The following is a 23,311-nucleotide window of genomic DNA, read 5'->3' on the forward strand; positions in this document are numbered from 1 at the left end:
TGCAAGCTCACAACTGCGCACCCCTATCCACACGGCCAACTCGCCCAGTCGTACAGAGTGTAACAGCCTGCCTGAATATCAATGGGAAGTAGCTGGGGAGTTAGATAATCTTCTTCTTTAGCATGCCATTCCTCTGGTTCATAAATTTTCTGAAACTACTGGTATGTAACACATTGGTTCATCATAGCATTCGAGCTATTCTATCCCTACTCTGAGGCATTGGTTGGAATGAGCAGTGTGCATATTGAAGGAATAATGGCAGAGGAGTGTTCACGACAGTCTGCGGCCTGGTCATTTCAGCTCTGGAACTTTGTACTATTAGATTGGCACCGTAGTACTGTTCGTTAAAAGTGATAAAATGTGCGGTTTTTCATTTGATCGAGCATTTTATATGACAGCATTGGTTTTAATCGCTACATCCCTACTGATGTTTTTGTAATGACCTATGCTGACATAAGTTAGGAAAACCACAAAGTCAGTCTTTCTGAGAATCCTGTAGCGAAGCACGGGTACATCAGCTAGTATACAATATTTACATCATTAGATGGAACAATAAATAACTCGTTGAGACAAATTCAGTGGGAACAAATAAAGGATAATATAAAACAATTGAATCTAAAAAGTGTGTTAAACCTAAGAAGAAAAGAAATGAAAACAAATGATACAGACGGAAATAAACAATAAGTGCTTGTAGTGAGGTTGCAGACCTCTTAGTCTAAAAATTTCAGTTTGATAATTCAAAAAAGGACGAAATCACTGTGTTGAAAATTCAGGCTGACTGTCTTTGTAGAAACATCATCAACATAAATGGCTAGGAGGGGAGTGAAAAAAGCTTGAGAAACCAAGTTTGAGAGGAGACAACGTGCCAGGTGAAATGCATGTGACAAGTGATGGTAAAACGCCAGTGAATTTAACATTTTAAAATAGCAGCATTCCCAATTTCTTCTCAATTTAGCGGTCCCATTCTCGATGGTTGTTTCCAATGTTGGCTAGGTGTGTTTGCCTTATTTTAAATGGTCGGGAGGGCAGCGACAAAATTAAGAAGTGTGTTAGAGAAGGTAACAGGTGCATGGTAAACTGTAAGTGACCATAGTGGAAACCGTCAATGAAGTTCCAATCTGTATTGGAAAAAATGAGGTTGTGTGAGAAACTTGGGCTGATAATTGAAAGTGTAAGATGGGTGTGAAGAAAACATTAAACTTACGGTACTTAAAAGGTGGTTGTCCTCTCGAAACGGCCTGGCCTTCTCAAAATTAACAGTTTTTATCTAATTTTGATAAAACTGAAGGGAATTAAAATGAGAGTAGACCAGATACTGAATTACAGAGTAGTTGTTTACATTTAATCAAGATCCATAAGTACAAGTAACTTAAGATAACACTGACTTATTGCTAAGGACTGCAACATTTTTACAAACTGCTTGTTACAAAGCTGCGCGTGTGTCTGGAACGGACAATACTCTAGTAGGTTCTGACGGACGAGAATCTTCTCGACTTGCGGAGATAGTCGGTAAGGAGGATGAGGCTGTTGGACATGCGTCACCAGAAGCCATTTTGCTGTCAGTCTCTGGTGGAGATGATTTATTCCTGTGCTTCATTTTAGAATACTTTTTACTTGGCCTAAAACAAAAATATAACAAATTATTCAAATTTCAGTAATCTTATTGCTTCTTCTTGTGTTCATTCCTTACAGCTTAAAAACCACTTTGATTTACTATCAGGTAGATTATTAAAGAATACCATTCTATCAAGAATGTCACTAAGTACATCACTTCATTAGATTGTGAGTGGGCAAACATATTGCAGGTTCATAGACGTGTTGAAAATTCAGAATACCATAACTTGGCATGTCTGTCTGAAACACTCTTCTTAACTAGTGACTACAAAAGTATTCTTGTGGGCGGACCTAACAGCCATACACACAGAGGCTTGGCTGAAGAGACTGGTATGCGTAGACTTTCCTCCGACTAAGTCTGCGGGTGTATGGGGGGCTCTTAAGGGCCCCTCGCAAGGATTACAGTGAAGTCCTTAGGTACAGTGAGTCTTCCTGGAGTTAATAAAGAAGACATCTTCAAAGCATCTGTACCCTTATTGAGATCAGGAGTTCAGTGCCCCACCCCACTTCTGCAGTACAAAATATGGAAAATGATATTGCCATGCAACCTAGCTGGTAGTCAACACCTTGGAGGTGTAAATAATATGTCTTACTTAGAAAGTATGTAACTGGTCATTGTTACAGAGTGATCAGATATGCTTTACTCTGGCAAGCACCCCGCTTGTTTGCCACGCTCAGGAAGGGGATGGCATTGTATACCATCACATACTTTGATCTCTGACCCCGGCCTTTATAATGTGTATGCACATATCCCTGCTAGCTGTCCTTGTAGATGCAGAGGTATTTCATATGTTCCCAAGTGTGTGTTTTTTCTTAAATCTGTAATTACAAGTCGTGTGTTTTCACTGACACAGCATGCATGTCTTTGTGTACAATTCATGTGTTAACTCAGAAGTACAAAGATGGCTTCAAACCTAGTAAATTGGAAGTATCAGTCCTAACAATGCCAATGTAGGTTAGGGAGGTTCAAACCTCCTCCGAACTAAAAGTGAACTTTACAAATTTAAACAGAATATATGGGTTTTAAAACAGCCTACAAGAAATTATAAATATGATAAAAACAAGCATTTACAAAGTAAAACAGATGAATTTAACCTATAAATTGGTGCCATCTTTTAATGTTTCTCTATGAATACAGTTAACCAATTTATTGAAATTTTAATTTTGTTTGTTTCTTACGTATGTTCTTAATACATATTTCACCATAAAAATCAATTTAAGAAGTAGGGGAGAGTGTTGTACCTTGGAACAGTTTTGACATTTCATTTCTTAATTTCTTTTTTGGTATTTCTTGAATCTTACTTATTATTCCTCATTAATATAGGTCTTTCCACCTATTTTAATGCAGTTTGCACTCTACTCAGTGTCAGAGTTAAGTATTTAAAAAACATTTTGTTGAACTCTGCAACATGTTCCAAGGTACAACATAGTCATGTACCTTGGAACAACTTTAACAGTTATGACAGAATTACTGAATATTACAAAAATATTATATTTTTCACAACAAATGACGTTATTCATCTGTACATGTATACATAATATTAAACAGGTTGTGTCACTGGACACAGTATTATTCTCTCATTACAAGTCTCTAAAAATGACTTAAAAATTTGATGAAAATGACCTATTAATAAAAAAAAGAATCAGATTAAACTAGTTTTGTTATCAATATCCCTTCATATTACAGCAACAGCACAATCAAACACAGATTTGTTTCAGTGACGTACCTGGAAGTTATGAAATCTTTTTCAAAGTGCATATGTTTCTTTTGTCACTGGGTGCTACCAGAGATATTTGGCTGAGGCAATTTCATTATAACGTCTTCCTCGGAAACATCATATAGTGTATCTTTGACAAAGATGGAGTTTTTAGTGTTGCCCTGTCTCTTTAAAAACGGAATTTTATACTCATAAAAACATTTCTCATATTTATGTATTTTACCAACATAATGTACAAGAAACTTTTTTTGTTTGAAATTGAATCAGAACAAATTCTTCTGGAAGACATGGGTGATCAAAGTGTTGACTTAATGCAAAGTCATCCTCTTGCTGCTCTCCCAGCAGATCAGCTGCATAATCTGCTTCGCTACCACTAGACACCATATCAGGTTCCTCTTCTGAATGGAAAATATTCCTGTTAGTCCTTTTCTTTGCAATCAAAGTTTTAGATTCATTATTTTCTTTCATATTGGACAAGTTAAGTTGGGGATCATGTTTGTCAGGAGTAGCTGTTAGGACTGTTCCCTTTCCTTCTTTCCCTGGTGCTCCCTGGTTTCCTCTCTTCAGCTGTGGGGAAGAGCCTGATAATATGAGGTGATGTGAGAGGACGTCTGTTTTGATCAAGAGAAGATCAAGATCTGTAGACAACTTCAGATTATTAGGTCTAGATCTATTAAAACTGAGTTGGATTCAGTTGAATACAGAATAAGAACAAGATAATGTTTCAAAATAGCATCTAAAAGAACTTAGTGTACCTTGTAATGTACCTTGGAACACCTATTGTACCTTGGAACATGTTCCAAGGTACATGATGTAGCCATTTCAGAAAAAAAACATGAATTTCTTTAGGTAGAACAAAAATGTAACCTTTGTATAAGTTAGCCCATTTACATACTAACTTAGTGTAAATATTGAAGGAATCTCTTTTACATGTGTGAACTACTAATATGCCAATTTGAAATCACTTTTAAAATACTTTCAAGTACCAAAATGCTTTACACTTAAATAACTTGGAACTGAAACCACAATGGATGCCACCAGACAAACTGTGCTGCCCAGGGTGGCAAAGTAATGAAATCAACTCAACTGATCCAAAAAATGTTTACTACGATCATAGATAATGCAACTGTTCCAAGGTACAAACGTTCCAAGGTACAAACGTTCCAAGGTACAACACTCTCCCCTATAGAAATATTTTCATGTTACTGAGCCGTTAGAAGATTAAAAAAAAAAAAAAAAAGAATCAAACCTCTAAATATTTTAAATACTTATAGTGAAACATTGTTACCTTCATTTTTAAACAAATGACATAAATCTTTGTGTCATACTATACGCACGTATTAAAGCATGTTCTGCCCACCAGACCGCTATCAATTTACCTTACTTCACCCGCTGAGTTGTAAAAGGTACCGGTACTATTCTAAAACTATTTCAAACTTTTCTTCCTGTAAAATCTATTTGAAAGAAAAAAATATATGTTACTATAGTTTTTATTTTCAGACCCTCCCCCTCAAATTCTAACTCCCTCCAAAAAAATCCTGGGTATGGCTTTGAGTCTTAAATAAACAAAAAAGAAAGCAGCATAGGGCCCACCAAAGAAAAATTAGTTGACATTAGTCATCGTTTGGAAAACTGTCCTAAAACAAATCAATTTGCCGTCTTGCATAACACATAGGAATTTCATGTGTGTCTGTGCAAAAGGCTACTAAATTATTACACTGTATAAATTAACTGTGATACATGCCATTCAACCAGGTGACCCTGTACTTAGGCATACGTTTTGTGAGTGGAGTCGGGAAAATGTAAGCAATAGGCAAACAACCTACATTTAATACTTTTCTTGGATGAGGCCTGGTTCCACCTCCATGATATGTCGTACACCAAACAATTATTACTGGAGTGCTGTTAAACTTGACTTTGTACATGATGTGCACCTCCATGTTGCGTCTGACTCGTTGGCTGAATGGTCAGCGTACTGGCCTTCGGTTCAGAGGGTCCCGGGTTCGATTCCCGACCGGGTTGGAGATTTTAACCTTCCTTGGTTAATTCCAATGGCCCAGGAGCTGGGTGTTTGTGCTGTCCCCAACATCCCTGCAACTCACACACCACACATAACACTATCCTCCACTACAATAACACGCAGTTACCTACACATGGCAGATGCCGCCCACCCTCATCGGAGGGTCTGCCTTACAAGGGCTGCACTCGGCTAGAAATAGCCACACGAAATTATTATTACCTCCATGTTGCACAAATCAGTGTAGCATGTACCATCAGTCGTGCGAGAATCATAGGACTGACATAAATATGTCGTATGGCTGGGGTTTATCCAAAAGTTTGTGTAACATAACGCGACAAAATGTGTAACGGAAGTGCAACCATGCAGGGAGTGATGTAAGGTGCCTATGGATGGTCAGACATTGTTACCTAGCAACTGTGCAGGCTATGTCTTATGGCTGGTTGCCATCTGAAATTAGCATCTGACTCATTGGCTGAATGGTCAGTGTATTGGCCTTCGGTTCGGAGGGTCCCGGGTTCGATTTCCAGCTGGGTTGGGGATTTTAGCCTTCATTCGTTAATTCCAATGGCCCAAGGCTGGGTGTTTGTGCTGTCTCCAACATCCTTGCAACTCACACACCACATATAACACTATCCTCCACCACAATAACACACAGTTACCTACACATGGCAGATGCCGCCCACCCTCTTAGGAGGGTCTGTCTTACAAGGGCTGCACTCGGCTAGAAATAGCCACACAAAATTATGATCTGAAATTAGCAGCCGTTGATGGATGCCCATGACTGGGAGACATATTTATGATCATTTGATTTTTTCGAAGGGAAAGGTGGTTTCTTTTATTTTTGAGAATATGGTTGATATGTCACTTATTTTTCATAGAATTGAACAAGAGATAACATGATTTTTCCAATTTTCAAGAGGACTGTGCCACTGAAAACAGCCCTATACAGTAAAATAACTGTGGCACATGCTCATCAACCAGGTGACCCTACACATTAAAAAAAAATGCTACCTGTGTGTATTTTGTAAATGGCGGAAGTGTAAAGTGTTGAATGTGAGGAAAGGAACATTAAGGGCAACATAAACACTCAGTCCCCAGGCCAGGGATATTAATCATTTTCAATTAAAAACCCCTCACCCGGCCAGGAATCGAACCTGGGGCCACCGGGTGACAGGTGGACGCGCTGTCCCCTACACCGTGGGGATGGACGACCCTATACATAGGCACACAATTCGTGAGTGAAGTAAGCGTGCTGGAGTAACACTCTGGAACACCAATGAGATGTGGAATGTAAGGACATTGTTCCAAGCAAAAACGCTGAGAAGTGCCACCTATGAGTTCCATAAGAGAAATTGACAAAGTATTTCTGCAGAATAGAGGATGTGTAGCCCCCTCAGTCACCCAGTTTATCTCTTATTGTTTTCTCTGGGGAAAAATTTAAAATGCCATGTTCAAGACCAACCCACACACCATACAAGAATAATTACATAATTATTAACCTCATTGTGAACTACAGCTAGTGGTTACTCTCAGATATGAAACAGAGTCACAGATATTCTCCACATCGGACCTGAAAATCTGGATATCAGGTCTGAAATTCAAGTAGATGAAGGAAGGATAACCTTAAGAAAGCATTTCAAGAAAACATGTGAGGATGTTACCTTCAGAAAGCAAAAAAGCAGCTTCTTGAGCTAATGGAACCAACAACAGAGAGTTAGGAAGAATGTGGTGGCTTAGAACTATCCCTGCTACTAAAGTTTACAACACTAACGTTGGTTGGCAGCAGCTCTCCAAAGATTCTGGTTTTGTGCCATTCTCTTCAGTTCTACACAAATACTGACCTCCTTTTAAGTTTTTCAACCACATCTGTATCACAGAAAATATCCCTGCAGACTGGCTGAAATCCACCAACAGCTTGCCAAAAAAATCAAATTCTAAAAGATGTACTGATTACAAGCAGTTGTACTTCCTCTTAAAACAATAATCATGTTGGATGAAAGGGTAGGATGCTGGTTAACACAGAAATGAGAGAACATGTTTCTGCAACTAGCCATGACCCCAGATTTCAAACTCATTGGTTTTATGGTGTCAAGGATAATGACATCAATGAATCGACTGCAGGTCTTTGAAATGTTCAAAGTCACCAAAGAGAAGAATTTGTCGTGCTAGGAAAACATGTGAAACCTCAGGAAAGGAACCTTACAGGTGATCATAGACCTCCGACATCCACTTACTCCTTGATGGCCACCAACCTCCTGTGAGGACACAGCTGCTGGCAAAGAAAAGATGTCCATAAAAACATACCCTCTCCTGGTGGATGGTGTCGAAGTTCTCGGTCGAGTTTCACCCTCTTCACCTTGGATATGATCTGTTGGCTCACTTGCTCCTTTCAGCTTCTGTAGTTGTTTACGTAGACCAAAATTTTCATCCACAAGGCAACTGTTACGGAGTTCAATCTGAAAATTTCATAAACAGTAAGGTCAGAAATCAACCTACTTCTTACTCATCCCATGCTACAAAACTGTTTGAATTTTTTTATTGCATCATCTAAGCTTATAATTTTGAAATAACTTGTACAGTTTGTGTTTGTGGACTCCTTGAGTTCTACTTTGATTCAAAATATGATTGCACGTGGAGTTCTAGAGTTTGTTTATTGCAGTAGATAGAAGACAGTGGAACGAGCAGTGGAGACAGTACAGTCGTCACATGAGTCTCACATTACCGATGGGACAAGATGTGTTTTAGAGAAGAATTTGCGAACGCTACAAGTGCAAAAACACCAGGTGAATTCAGAATGGAACAGCCAGCCAAAAAATACAAATTCTAAAAGATGTAGTGATTACAGGCAGCTGTATTTCCTCTTAAAACAATAATCATGTTAGATGGTGGTGGTTCAGTATTTAGTGGGATGTAAAGCCAATAACATTGTTATGACTAGGGCCCAGATGTTTATGCAGTAATAGGTTAGAATGCAAACTTACTGAAGCGAGTAACAAGTAGAGTCTACCCGCACGATGGTAATGCTATGAGGTTTGCATAAACATTAGAGGTTCGGCCCATTAGAACCCCTAGAATTTTGTTACTAAATAATTTTGTTAGTAGGAAATGTCGACTAGCCCACTCGAATGAAATGTAGTGGGAGTACCATAAATTCTAGGGGTTCTAATGGGCCGTACCCCTAATGTCTACTCAAACCTCATAGCATTACTGTCGTGCGGGTAGACTCTACTTCTTACTCGCTTCAGTGAGTTTGCATTCTAACCTATTACTGCATAAACATCTGGGTCCTAGTCATTACTTAGGTTTAAGTTTGAAGTCAGGCATGTCATTAAGCACATTTCTGTACTTTGTCAGTGTGTGGAACAAGGTTGGCATTGAATTTGTGTAGTGTCTGGAGTGTTCAAATGTGACGGCATGTACAGGGTGAAAGGAAACAAAAAAACTGCTTATGACATAGCCGCAGTTACTAATTATTACCTGTTTGTGGTGTTCCTGTAGAGTGTGTAACTCCTTCAGTGCTTGGTCTTTCTTCTCCTTCATACGTAAATACATGAGGCAGAGATTTTCTGACGCCTTGTTGCGATCATCTAGCTCTGCTTTCAGCTGTGCATTTTCATTCTTTAATTCTGATATCATTATCTGCAATTAAGAAACAAAATATTATAATCTTTAACTTAATCTTGTAAGTGCTCAGGTGGGAAAGATAACTTCTTCTTCTCCCTGGCTTTTGCCCCCATTACCTGGTTTACAAGAGGAAGATAACTAATGTGGTGGTGGTGGTGGTGGTGAATGTTCGTAACCATCCTTTCTAGCCCCCTTCCCATGGACCATCACTGGAGTATTGGCCTTCAGATCTCACCTTGCACAAGAAGTCCAATTTTTGAAGGGCAGAAATTAAAAAGGGCATCTGTTAACAAAAATGAATACTATTTGACTGGTTGGATGCAGTGTTGCCAACTTAGCGGATTTTCCGCTAAATTTGGCGAAATTAGAAGACTGACGGCGGAGAAATATATCATTTAGCAGACAGCGGACTTTTTGGCGGAATTCTAGATTTATTATAGCGGAATTGAGTGTTTTATCCATCTTACATTTTTTAAAATTTGTACTCCAGTCTGTCTCTGAGCTATTCCATATTTGTTGTCAGGAGCTAGCACTCATATGAGGAAAACATGTTATTTGGATTTGATGTTATGAGATCATGATATCATAAATTTGTAATGCATGGGGAAAGAGCACTTTTCTCCTAGTTAATGAATGATGGCAGATAATGAAACTGTGAGAGAGTAGCATTTATATTTATGCTATGAAGGAAGACCGTTTAATGAACTGGCCTGTTTTGTGTATGGTCTTGAGGTGGATTCACCTAATTTGCACCCGGCACTAAAACGCCTACAAGTGTTAGTTCGTCGGCTTGCAGGCAAGGACTTAATCCCAGTGAAACTCACAGATCAGGTGTGTGCAGACATTTATTGTTATTATTATTATTATTATTACTATTATTTTCTCCATCGTTATGCCCTACTCAGGAGCACGGTTGAATTTGCATAGCTGATGTGTTGGCCTTCTTTTTCTCCAAAAATCTCTTCATCCTCTTGCTGAGCTTCTTCCTTCGTTCTTCTGTCCAAGTTATAGTAGCTCTGGTGTTGGGTTTGTCTTCAAAGTGGTGATTGTCGATTTTGGTTCTGAACTTACATCTGGCCTGTACAATATCTTCTGAGATGTTGATTAGTATTATCATTATTATTGCTCATAATTTGAGATTGGATTTCTTGGCAGAATTTTAGCAGATTTTCAGTAGTATTTAGCGGATCTTGAAAATATAAGTTGGCAACAATGGTTGAATGGGTGGATAAATTCCTAGAAAATAGAACTCAGAGAATTAGAGTAGGCGAACTGTTATCTAATCCTGTAATGATTAAGAGGAGGGGTCCCACAGGGCACAATAATTGGACCTTTATATTTTCTTATATATATAAATATGCTGCTGTGCAAAACTTACGGGACAGAGCTCAATAGCTACAATCACTTAAGTGCGGGCAGTATCCAGTATTCAGGAGATAGTGGGTTCGAACCCGACTGTTGGCAAACCTGAAGATGGTTTTCCATGGTTTCCCATTTTCACACCGGGCAAATGCTAGGACTGTACTTAAATTAAGGCCATGGCCATTTCTTTCCCACTCTTAGACGTTTCCTGCCCCAAGGTCGCCATAAGACCCATCTGTGTTGGTGTGACGCAAAACAACTTGTAAAAAAAAACTTACAGACAAAAGTAACTTTCGCATGTTGTATCAATGTTAAGTAACATAGGTCTATGAAACTTGAACCATACATAGGAAGAACTGATGCTGTATGGTACGGTAGGCAGCTGAAAGGAATATGCGATGAGACAAACAGAAATTACACTTTTATACAGAGACAATATATTACATGTAAGTCACTGCGACTCATGATGGTCCCCTGGACATCACAAAAAAGGGTCATTGTTCTTAAAAGGGTGTGTGATTACCACAGACAGTGACACATGCTCTGCAACGTATTTCCATCTTGGCCACAAGATTGGTAAGGAGTATTTATCGTAGGGTGTTCCATTCCCTACCAGCGTAGGTGACAACTGCCCAATATGCCCCACATGTGCTTGATGGGATTTAAGTCGGGTGAACGGGCAGGTCAGTCCATTTGCCGAATATCCTCTCATACAAAGAGCTCCTCCACCTGCACTGTTCGATGTGGTTGTGCATTTTCATCAATAAAAATGAAGTCAGGGCCAAATACACCCCTGAAAAGATGCACATGGGGAAGAAGTGCACTGTCACAATAACGTTGACCAGTGAGTTTGGTATGCCCATGCAACATTATGCCTCCCCACACCATAACACTTGGACCAGCAAAATGATCATGTTTGACATTGTTCCTGGGTGCATTACGTGTTCCCACCTCTCACCAGATGAGGGTATGTCTAGAATCACTACTCAGACTGAATCCGTTCTCATCTGAAAAGAGCATGTGACCCCCCTCCTCGTCGCTCCAGACCTGATGCTCTTGGCACCATCGCAAACGGTGCCGCTGATGTGCGGGTGTCAACGGAACTCAACGTAATGGTCATCGGGCAAACAGACCACCCCCATACAATCGCCGTGCCACTGTGGAGTGTGAAATTGGGTGCCTTACAGTCCTGTTGAATGTGGTTGCAAATGCACCTGCTGTTTGACGTGAGTCTCTTCTTGCCTGTTACACAATGTAGTGGTCATCTGCTGTTGTAATTGACTGTGGTTGACCCCTCCTCTCGTTTGGGCAGCAGTGCCTGTGGTTTGGAATGCTCTCCATGGTAAAGATGTTTTTTTAAATTTTTTATTTTATTTTATTTTTAGATTATGTCTCTTGCTTGTAATTTTGGCTAGGCTGATGATGGTCCAAAAAACGGACTGAAACTAGTACCTGACACTATCATATTGTAATGTTTTGATAAACGTTAAATGATTTTAAGTATTGAGAAGGTGGAACAATAAATCTTGTATTCATTTTAAGTTAAGTCTTAACTCAATACGGAACCCAACCATGAAGTTTATTACTTTAAAAGATGTTGATCCACATAGGGAACTAGAAATATTTGTTCCAAATGAGTAAATTTATAATACCAATATAGTTGTTCCGTAATTGGACATTATAAATATTCCAGCTAATTTGTGGTTGGCAGGGTTTCACCCCAGTGTGCTAATTTTGGCTCATCAATTGATAAATAGCACACCTACCAAGACGCATGGCTAGTGCATACGGTGGAGGCTACTGCGTAGGCTACTTGGAGCCACCGGCAGTGCCAATGAACTATGAGAGACTTTGTCTCATTTTCAAAAATTGATGCCTGCCTGGCCATCAGATGTTAAAGAGGTTGATTCCCATACGGAACTAGAAATATTTGTTCCGAATGAGTAAATTCATAATACAACTATAGTTGGTCCGTAATTGGACATTATAAATTTTCCAGCTAACTCATTCCTGGTTGCCAGCGTTTCGCCCCAGTGTGTTACTTTCAGCTCATCAGCTGTGTGCCATTCCAAGCCTGCCTTGGTGATGCACTTCCTTTATTTTAACTTCTCCTTGACTGTCGTTGCCATTAGTGATAACATTACCAAATGTGACATGAAACTTATAGTTTCTCCCTGAAGATGGCGCTCTAGCCATCTGTGTTGTGATTTAATCTGTCTCTCGCTTCCCGAGTGTTAAGTTGGTCTGCTCATGAAACCAACAATGAAGGGATCAAAAATGATGAGCACACTGGGATTTAAAATGTGTTTCTTGATCTACTAATTGCTCCTATCTTGGATTTACTTATTTCAATGTACAGCTCTCCGCTGGGAGTCATTATTCTGATTAACGTACACTGACTGACAGTGACAATGCAACACCAAGGAGGAGTCGTTCAAAAGGGATGAAAGTTTGGGAAAAAACAGAGACGGCACGGATGAATAATTGATGTTTATTTCAAACCGATATGCAGGTTACACAATGCGCACGGCATCGACTCAGTAGGACGTAGGATATCCGCGAGCAGCGATGCACGCAGAAACACGTCGAGGTACAGAGTCAATAAGTGCGGATGGTGTCCTGAGGGATGGTTCTCCATTCTCTGTCAACCATTTGCCACAGTTGGTCGTCCGTACGAGGCTGGGGCAGAGTTTGCAAACGGCGTCCAATGAGATCCCACACGTGTTCGATTGGTGAGAGATCCGGATCCGGAGAGTACGCTGGCCACGGAAGCATCTGTACACCTCGTAGAGCCTGTTGGGAGATGCGAGCAGTGTGTGGGCGGGCATTATCCTGCTGAAACAGAGCATTGGGCAGCCCCTGAAGGTACGGGAGTGCCACCGGCCGCAGCACATGCTGCACGTAGCGGTGGGCATTTAACGTGCCTTGAATACGCACTAGAGGTGACGTGGAATCATACGCAATAGCGCCCCAAACCATGATGCCGCATTGTCTAGCGGTAGGGCGCTCCACAGTTACTGCCGGATTTGACCTTTCTCCACGCCGACGCCACACTCGTCTGCAGTGACTATCACTGACAGAACAGAAGCGTGACTCATCGGAGAACACGACGTTCCGCCATTCCCTCATCCAAATCGCTCTAGCCCAGCACCATGCCAGGCGTGCACGTCTATGCTGTGGAGTCAATGGTAGTCTTCTGAGCGGACGCCGGGAGTGCAGGCCTCCTTCAACCAATCGACGGGAAATTGTTCTGGTCGATATTGGAACAGCCAGGGTGTCTTGCACATGCTGAAGAATGGCGGTTACGTGGCGTGCGGGGCTGCCACCGCTTGGCGGCGGATGCGCCGATCCTCGCGTGCTGACGTCACTCGGGCTGCGCCTGGACCCCTCGCACGTGCCACATGTCCCTGCGCCAACCATCTTCGCCACAGGCGCTGCACCGTGGACACATCCCTATGGGTATCGGCTGCGATTTGACGAAGCGACTAACCTGCCCTTCTCAGCCCAATCACCATACCCCTCGTAAAGTCATCTGTCTGCTGGAAATGCCTCCGTTGACGGCGGCCTGGCATTCTTAGCTATACACGTGTCCTGTGGCACACGACAACACGTTCTACAATGACTGTCGGCTGAGCAATCACGGTACGAAGTGGGCCATTCGCCAACGCCGTGTCCCATTTATCGTTCGCTACGTGCGCAGCACAGCGGCGCATTTCACATCATGAGCATACCTCAGTGACGTCAGTCTACCCTGCAATTGGCATAAAGTTCTGACCACTCCTTCTTGGTGTTGCATTTGCTCTGTCAGTCAGTGTAAATACTTTTGAGATTCCTGACGTGCTGCACCCAGGTATTGCATTTTATTTTATTTCACGTGCCATAGTTACAAGAACAGTTCTATGTGATTACATTTCCGAAGTCTTTTATTACCCCCATGCATGTCTCAGTGCAAGCCAAATTAAGGTGAAACCGCGAATGGCTCATTAAATTAGTTATGGTTCCTTAGATCGTACCACTTGGATAACTGTGGTAATTCTAGAGCTCATACATGCAAACAGAGTCCCAACCAGAAGTGGAAGGTACGCTTTTATTAGACCAAAATCAATCGGTCGGCTCATCCGGTCCGTTTGCCTTGGTGACTCTGAATAACTTTGAGCTGATCGCACGGTCCTCGTACCGGCGACGCATCTTTCAAATGTCTACCTTATCAACTGTCGATGGTAGGTTCTGCGCCTACCATGGTTGTAACGGGTAACGGGGAATCAGGGTTCGATTCCGGAGAGGGAGCGTGAGAAACGGCTACCACATCCAAGGAAGGCAGCAGGAGCGCAAATTACCCACTCCCGGCACGGGGAGGGAGTGACGAAAAATAACGATATGGGAGTTATCCGAGGCCCCGTAATAGGAATGAGTACACTTAAAATCCTTTAACGAGTATCCATTGGAGGGTAAGTCTGGTGCCAGCAGCCGTGGTAATTCCAGCTCCAATAGCGTATATTAAAGTTGTTGCGGTTAAAAAGCTCGTAGTTGGATTTGTGTCCCATGATGTCGGTTCATCGCTCGTCGGTGTCTAACTGGCATGGTTCGTGGGACGTCCTGCCGGTGGTGGCGAGTCGAAAGCATGCAGCCGCCGTGGTTATTCGCGTGTGGTTCCTGTGCGCCGTAGGCAGACCCCGATGAAATCCTACCGCAGTGCTCTTCATCGAGTGTCGAGGTGGGCCAGCACGTTTACTTTGAACAAATTAGAGTGCTTAAAGCAGGCCGGCTGCACCTGAATACTGTGTGCATGGAATAATGGAATAGGACCTTGGTTCTATTTTGTTGGTTTTTGGAACCCGAGGTAATGATTAATAGGGACAGGCGGGGGCATTCATATTGCGACGTTAGAGGTGAAATTCTTGGATCGTCGCAAGACGTACCACAGTTACAAAAACGGTTCTATGTGATTACATTTCCGTAGTCTTTTTATTACCTGTCTTCGCGGCTTCGCGGGCCCTTAGTTAATTTATTTTGGGTGTGTTTTAAATTTATTCTTTCTCTGTTTGTGTGCATATGTGTGAGAGCAGAGAGTGGTATCTACCTATTCGTTTGTTTGGGTCTATGTGATTGTGGGTTTTGAGACCATGCACTTCTGTTTTCTCATCGTTTTGAATCATGGTTGAGCATTGGTATATTGTATGATTTGACGCTACAGGGTTTAATCCATGTTTGTCCACATGAGGCAATTTGAATGTCCCAGGTAGCGGGTCGATGAAAGTTATGACTGCTACGATTATATGTGGATCAACCTTGCCTATTTTTTGCGGCGGTCCAGCATTGTATCTGTGGTGTTTGAACCAAGCTCGCGAGTCCATGATATCCATTGCCATTCTGCACGAACGTATATGTCGCGTGCCTTGACACGCCGACCTACTCTGGGTCGATCTTTATACTGGGTCTATTTCCTTGTCCGTATGTATGTGTGCATGCCTGTGCTGTCTGCCTGAGTGCGTTTTATAGTACTCTCTGTATCTCATAATTTTAATTTTTCTTTCTTCTTCTTTTCTGCTTTAGTTTTACTTGGCCAGTTTGGGCCTGTGTGATGTGCCATTTTATATTTCATCGACGTTATCTGCTCTATGGTCGGCGCTTGTGTTTTGTTTTTGTAACTGTGGCAACATCTCCTTGAATATGCTTCTGCTCCTTTGGGAGGCTGTACTTTTTGCATTGTTGATGTGATGCGCCTGCATCGAGTGGACACTCGTTTGGAGCACAGGAATACTAACTTCTGGTATGTGTGCAGTTCGTATTCATCCGATTATATTATCCCATGGTGGTACCATTCTCTGGTTCCTTTGGTAACGGTAACGTGTTCCACTTCACATTTTGAACCATGCCTGTGGCATGTTCGCATATGTGACATTTCTCTATTCAAATGGCTTCTATCAGCCTCATTTCCCAATAACTTATATATCTCTAGTAATGTTCAGTAGAGAGCAGCACCTTCAGCGGTAAAACAGGGAGATCGTTCATTTTACGAGAGCGGTAACATTTTTCTCTTTGAAGCTCATCTTGTTGTTGTGTATGTGGCAGATAACAACAATGGAAGCCATGATGATCGAGGTGGTGTTTTTGTGTCATAAATATTCATTTAACATCTTCAAGCTTTGGACATACATGCATTTTTCTTTTAATTTAAATTATTGATAACTACAGGTATGTTGGTTTGTTTTAAATTTTTGGTTTTGCGATGATTCATTGCTTATTTTCACAGTTGGTTGACATACATCTTTTCTACTCCATTATTCGATATGGTTTGTGTGGGTGTGACTGTTTGTGGTCTTGTGATGTCGGCAAATGGGTCTCTGTGTGGCTACGTTTTGGTGCACTGCTTTGCCATCCCAATAACAAGCCCTTCGTCTCGACTCGAAGCTACATTCAGGTCGCACGAGGAGCGCAATACTGATGGATTTGAATAAAGTATTCAACCACCCCGGCCGCAAAAATTAATTGCACAGTGCACGCTGATACTTGAAATATGTGAGACCTGCTAGTGATGACCGTGTGGGTCATAATTTATGAATTGTATTTGACTTTGTTATCTGAACGCCCGTTTGCATTTTTATTTCCCGATAGCCTCATGTGTGTGTGTGTGTGTGTGTGTGTGTGTGTGTGTGTGTGTGTGTGTGTGTGTGTGTGAATGCTGGATGTGTGTGTTAATGAGTGAGGGGAGAGGAAAGGTGGTATGTCGGTCGACCTGATTTATTGCTTTGTTTATATCTGTGCCCTATTTTGTTCTCGGTACAGTTTTGTTTATTTAATTTTTGTCCAGTGGCGTCTGCTCGCCCGAGTGGCCACCATGTTTGCTGCGTGTATTCTGTTTTTCGCATGCCTGTAGTATTCTTTGATCTATCATCTTTGATTTGGTCCAGGGATGTTTATCCCAGTCTCGTACCAATATCTCCATACTTTTTATCTGCCTTTTGTTCTCCGTGCTGGGCGGATCCTAAATCGAGATATGAGAATGGTAATTACGCCCATATGATGTAATGAAGGTATTGTTGGAAGGCGCTGAGCTTATTAATATGTGTGACTGAGTATCGAAATAAGTGTAATTACATAAAATCAGTTTCATGGTCCGTATCGCACTTCAATAGATTCACAATTAAGTATTTATTTATTTTCCACCTAGTCGATACAGTGATTGCTTAAGGCAATTTTAAAGGTCAAAAGTGGTACATGTTTCGTATATTATCAACATCTTCAGCCACATAACACTGTTTAGATGAAAAATATATAAAATTGACAAAATAATGCTTTAGAGGAAGTGTCCTTAAAATTAACATAAGATTGACAAGATTAAAACAAACAAATAACTCAAGAGAAAATATATAAATTATTTCTACAATAGAAAGCAGTCGTCAAGGAAACACTTGTACAATATTCCATAGAGAAATTGTCCTAATAAATATTCTTTTCTTAATAATTCATGAAAAAAAAAAAAGATCAATTTATAAATTAAAAATTATACAATTTATAAGTAATTATCGAAATGAAGAAATCCTGATATCACAGTGCGGCTCTTATTATTAATGTAGATGAAAATATAACTAATTCCTAGTTGTCAAATCTTATTAAGCCTGCTTTCCTTTGGAACAGTAACTCCTGTCATTCTTTCACAGTTTTGCGCCGGGTGTAATACTGATGATGCGTTCTTCCTTGCTCTTGCACCTGAGGAGGTGGAGGAGCAGGGGATATAGGTGTGTCAAGAACTTCCTTGCTGTCACCTATAGCTTCAACTGAGGAGGAATAAGTTGTAGGGCTATCTGTAGGTGGAGAAATTCCAATTCTTTTTTCTTGATCCTTTTCAAGCATTTTCAAATATACTAGAATTTGATAATATAATGGATTCTTATATTCTACAGCCTCATTAAGGTTATCATTTTTCTTTACAAGTTGGTCTAGATGAATGTACAGGTCTTCATATGTGTTCATTAAGCTGCCCTTTTTTAACTTTTTTATGATGGTCAGGTCTTGTTCTATGTTGGTAAATTTATGACCTGTGGCAGTCATGTGTGATCCCAACATTCATGTAATAACAAATTTATTTAAGAGAAAAAATTTCAAAATTGCATTTTCCACCAATAACAACATGAACCATAGTATTTTCAACCATGATACAATAAATCTCTCGGAAAAAGATAAATTTTTTGATTCCGGTATATATAAACTCACATGCTTTGAATGTAAGAATACATACATAGGACAATCTGGCCGCAATTTCAAAGTTAGATATTTGGAACATGTGAATGCTGAAAAACATAGAAGATTCTCAGCAATGGGATCACACATGACTGCCACAGGTCATAAATTTACCAACATAGAACAAGACCTGACCATCATAAAAAAGTTAAAAAAGGGCAGCTTAATGAACACATATGAAGACCTGTACATTCATCTAGACCAACTTGTAAAGAAAAATGATAACCTTAATGAGGCTGTAGAATATAAGAATCCATTATATTATCAAATTCTAGTATATTTGAAAATGCTTGAGAAGGATCAAGAAAAAAGAATTGGAATTTCTCCACCTACAGATAGCCCTACAACTTATTCCTCCTCAGTTGAAGCTATAGGTGACAGCAAGGAAGTTCTTGACACACCTATATCCCCCGCTCCTCCACCTCCTCAGGTGCAAGAGCAAGGAAGAACGCATCATCAGTATTACACCCGGCGCAAAACTGTGAAAGAATGACAGGAGTTACTGTTCCAAAGGAAAGCAGGCTTAATAAGATTTGACAACTAGGAATTAGTTATATTTTCATCTACATTAATAATAAGAGCCGCACTGTGATATCAGGATTTCTTCATTTCGATAATTACTTATAAATTGTATAATTTTTAATTTATAAATTGATCTTTTTTTTTCATGAATTATTAAGAAAAGAATATTTATTAGGACAATTTCTCTATGGAATATTGTACAAGTGTTTCCTTGACGACTGCTTTCTATTGTAGAAATAATTTATATATTTTCTCTTGAGTTATTTGTTTGTTTTAATCTTGTCAATCTTATGTTAATTTTAAGGACACTTCCTCTAAAGCATTATTTTGTCAATTTTATATATTTTTCATCTAAACAGTGTTATGTGACTGAAGATGTTGATGATATACGAAACATGTACCACTTTTGACCTTTAAAATTGCCTTAAGCAATCACTGTATCGACTAGGTGGAAAATAAATAAATACTTAATTGTGAATCTATAAGTGTAATCTTGCGCTCACGCCTTGATATGGAGATATTCATTTCTGAAAGGTACATTCTTGTTAATAACAATTACATTCTTTTTATTTTTCAATTATGGGTTCTTTTCTTGTTTAATATTTGAATTCAATCTTATTAATAAACCCTAAATTTAATTAATTCCGTTTTTCATTGCTGGTAGTTGTAGTTTTACCCCATGCCTCAATTATTCCCGATGTATGTATTACCTTCGGCGTAATATCATCGTACTGACTTTTCTTGGGGATAGTATAGGGGGTGGTTTGGGACAATTTTCATGCATTTTCAGAGCAAGTCTGTATTCGTATGTGGTCGTACTGGATTAAATCGGGCGACTGTGTGCACTCTCGCTAAGAAATACAAAAAGCTACTATGTTGTTGAACATGATCCTACTCGATATGCATTTTGCCTGTAGTTATGTAAGTAACTTTTCAAAGCAGCTTCCCATTGTCTTGTTTTCATATTAATATTGTGTGTTAATAATAAACCCCTTTTCTTTAATTCATTCTTTTATTCATGGGGGTTATGGAGTCTTGCATTTCTGTCCTTCTCTCCCATTTTTGTCTATGCGCAGGTCCAGCTCTGAACTGTATTAGTTCGTTCCAGTCCATCCACGGCAATTTATGAAGAGTGGTAAGTGAGGTGGGTATATGCGATTATGTCGTGTATCTTGATGTGTTATTGTAGTGGGTGGGGGGGTGTGAAGTGGTAGGCAGAGTGCGGTTAGTGACTGGAAGGTTTCATCGAGAGGTTGAATTTCGGTGAAACAGAGCTGGATTCGTTTGCAACTCGACCCCTTTTCTTTATGATTGTACAACACTACTATGAATTGTGTATAATTTTGGTTTTTAAGTTTACCATTGTTTGTATTACCCTCCACATTACCTATTTTGTCTGATGATATAGAGAATATACAAGACCCTGTGAGTATAAACCTTCCTTGTGTTGATCAACAAAACGTTTCGAGCGCATCAAATGATGGCACTTCCATTCATTCGAATAACGGTAACCACAATACCAATGCTACGGTAAACAATCAATCAATCAATCTAATGCACTTATCTCTGATACCATACTTCACAGCCGGTTACTAACTGTACGCCTCTATCTAACATTGCTCTTGATGTTATTTGGAAGTGGGATTTGAGGTTCTCTGGTGAGAAGAAGGGTTTTTCAGTTACTGAATTTTTGGAGAGCGTCGAAGATGTCGCAACATGTGCCTCGATGCTCCTAGATTCCTTTATCCCTGTTATTCCTGGTATGTTTGAGGGATGTGCAAGCAAATGGTTATGTTGGTAAAATATAAAATCCACAGTTGGTCCAACTTTACTAAGGAGCTTAAAACTATGTTTGGATTGTCAGATATGAATTTCATGTCAAAACAGGAGATTCTTCGTAGGACCCAAGGTCCTGGAGAACCTATTGATGAATATGTGACCGGCATCCTCACGTTGTTCAATCCCTTGGATGTTTAAATTCACAAGACAGAAATTTTCGATACATTCTCTCGAAATCTAGGCCCAAATTACAAATTGTTTATCAAAAAGTCAGAAGTAAACTGTGTCAATGACATTGTGAATCTAGGCCGCAAATAGAAGTCCACTCTTCAATCGAATCACCTAAACCAACCTCTGCCCCTGCCCTCCAGTTGTTTCTTTTCCTGATGTCGTTTGTCGTTCTGCATCAAAATCAGTCTCTTTTGCCAAGCCACCCACCCGTGCGTCATCTACTGAACACCCTGCCGACTGTTTCGAGTCCTCTCATTCGCCCGGTTGTGCAGCCAGCGTTCTCCCTGATCAGAATGTTCCCCGTCGCAAGACAACATCTTCTATTATATGTTGGAATTGTGGAAAGGATGGGCACATCTTCAAACAATGTAATTCAAAACCATCAGTGAAATGCTATCAATCTAGCCGGCATGTTCCGCAACATTTGCCAGTGATGTAACGGAAACCAGGGAAACTAACCCCGCACCAACGTGCCTCAAACCTTTTCTCATCGCCAAATTTGTTAACTCCCCTTTTCGTGCCCTTGGGCCAAAATTTATTCTGGTTCACATTCTGTATACGCTTTGCTTGATACTGGATCCTCTAGTTCATTCGTAAATCAATCTGTGTTGGAGGGAACGAATATAAAAGATCTTCAAGATCACAAATGCTTTATAAACTACATGTCAGCCGACGGTCATCACGTGTCCTAAAGAATGTACCAAAATCCTTTTCAAAATTCATAACATTTCTTGGGATTGGAATTTCAACATTGTCCCCGAACTGCCTGTTCCCCTGATCCTGGGTGCTGATTTCATGTTAGCTACCGAGTTGTCCATTGACTTCACCAGCTGCTCGTTCGCCTTTTGTTTCAGATCTAATGAGAACTTTCCATTTGAGTACCCTCCCAATAATAAAGCGTTATGTTTTGTATCGAACCACAGTCCTCTTATTGATTTTTCTGATCTGATATAGATGTTGATTCCTATTATATTGTCTGATCTGTCTGACAATCAAGCCTCCATGCTTAACAATTTCCTAATTGATTTCCCGGATGTGCTTACCACAAAATTAGGTTGTGCTAAAGAATTTTCGTATTGTATTAGACTGAAAGACCTTACTCCCATTAGGCACTCCCCTTTTAGTTGCTCTCCTCCCAAGCTTGCTGCTATGAGGAAATGTATTGATGAATTGTTGGAGAAAAGTGTCATCAGCCCCTCTAAGTCTTCCTTCAGTAGTCCTGCCTTTCTGATTCCCAAGAAGGATGGCCAGCCTTGCCTCGTGATCAATTATCTATCATCAATCTCTGAACCTCAATGCAGTATTTGACAGTTTCCCTCTCCCGAACATCGAATCTGCACTTCAATCTTTTGGAAAAGCCCAATATTATTCCGCTTTTAATTTTAATTCCACCTATATTCAAATCCCCCTCGAACCCAGTTGCAGAGAATTTACAGCTTTTGCCACTCCCATTGGATTGTACCAATTCAATAAGGTAACTATGGGCGTTTCAGTAGGTGGCCAAGCGCTGAGTCGAATCCTTGATTCTGTCTTCGGTGATTTGAAATTTTTCTGCCTGTTTTCATACTTAGACGACGTTGTGATTTATTGTAACACCTTCGAAGAGCATTTAGCCTTCTTCAGGAATTCTTTACCAGATTGAAAACACAGGGATTCACCATCAATCCTGAGAAAGTATCTTTATGTTCCAAAAGAATGAAATTTTTGGGTCATGTTGTTTCAGAGTCTGGCATCTCTGTTTAATCTCAACAGAGTTAAATGTATTAGTGAATTCCCCAGGCCAAGAAATCTCCGTGTGTCAGATTTCTCGACATAATTGGATTTTACAGTAGGTTCCTCCCTAATATCTCTGAAATTTCAGCCCCTTTAAATTCTCTAAAAATAATATTCGATTCTTCTGGAGCGATTCTCAGGAACAAGCCTTGCATCAAATTAAAGATGCCCTCTGTCGAACCCCTGCATGACACAGTCCCGACTTCAATGGCGAATTTGTCCTTTAGTGCGACGCTAGTGACATAGCCGTCTCCGCTGTACTGAACCAAAAGCTTGATTATGATAGTCTGGCTCCTAGTGCCTACTTTAGCAAGAGATTACTTGATTCTGAAACTAGGTATTCCACATATGAGGAGGAATGTTTAGCCATAGTCCTTGGCATCGAGAAATTCCTTTCCTACCTCGAGCATCGGCATTTTTGGATCCA

At 40.3% G+C, this 23,311-nt stretch overlaps 1 protein-coding gene across 2 annotated transcripts in view; it reads right to left on the reverse strand.

Moving 5' to 3' along the window:
* Positions 1 to 1,328: 1,328 nt before the first annotated feature.
* Positions 1,329 to 23,311, reverse strand: part of LOC136877077 (uncharacterized) — a 52,109-nt gene continuing 30,126 nt past the window's right edge. For both annotated transcript variants that reach the window (XM_067150894.2, XM_067150893.2), the window contains exons 3-5: positions 8,830 to 8,991; positions 7,657 to 7,808; positions 1,329 to 1,619 (exon numbers count right to left, since the gene is read on the reverse strand). In XM_067150894.2, the coding sequence (XP_067006995.1) occupies positions 1,424 to 1,619; positions 7,657 to 7,808; positions 8,830 to 8,991 (510 nt within the window). In that variant the 3' untranslated portion in view covers positions 1,329 to 1,423. The remainder of the gene's footprint in view (positions 1,620 to 7,656; positions 7,809 to 8,829; positions 8,992 to 23,311) is intronic.

The sequence above is a fragment of the Anabrus simplex genome, chromosome 7, assembly GCF_040414725.1.
Source record: "Anabrus simplex isolate iqAnaSimp1 chromosome 7, ASM4041472v1, whole genome shotgun sequence".
Taxonomy (NCBI): Eukaryota; Metazoa; Arthropoda; class Insecta; order Orthoptera; family Tettigoniidae; genus Anabrus; species Anabrus simplex.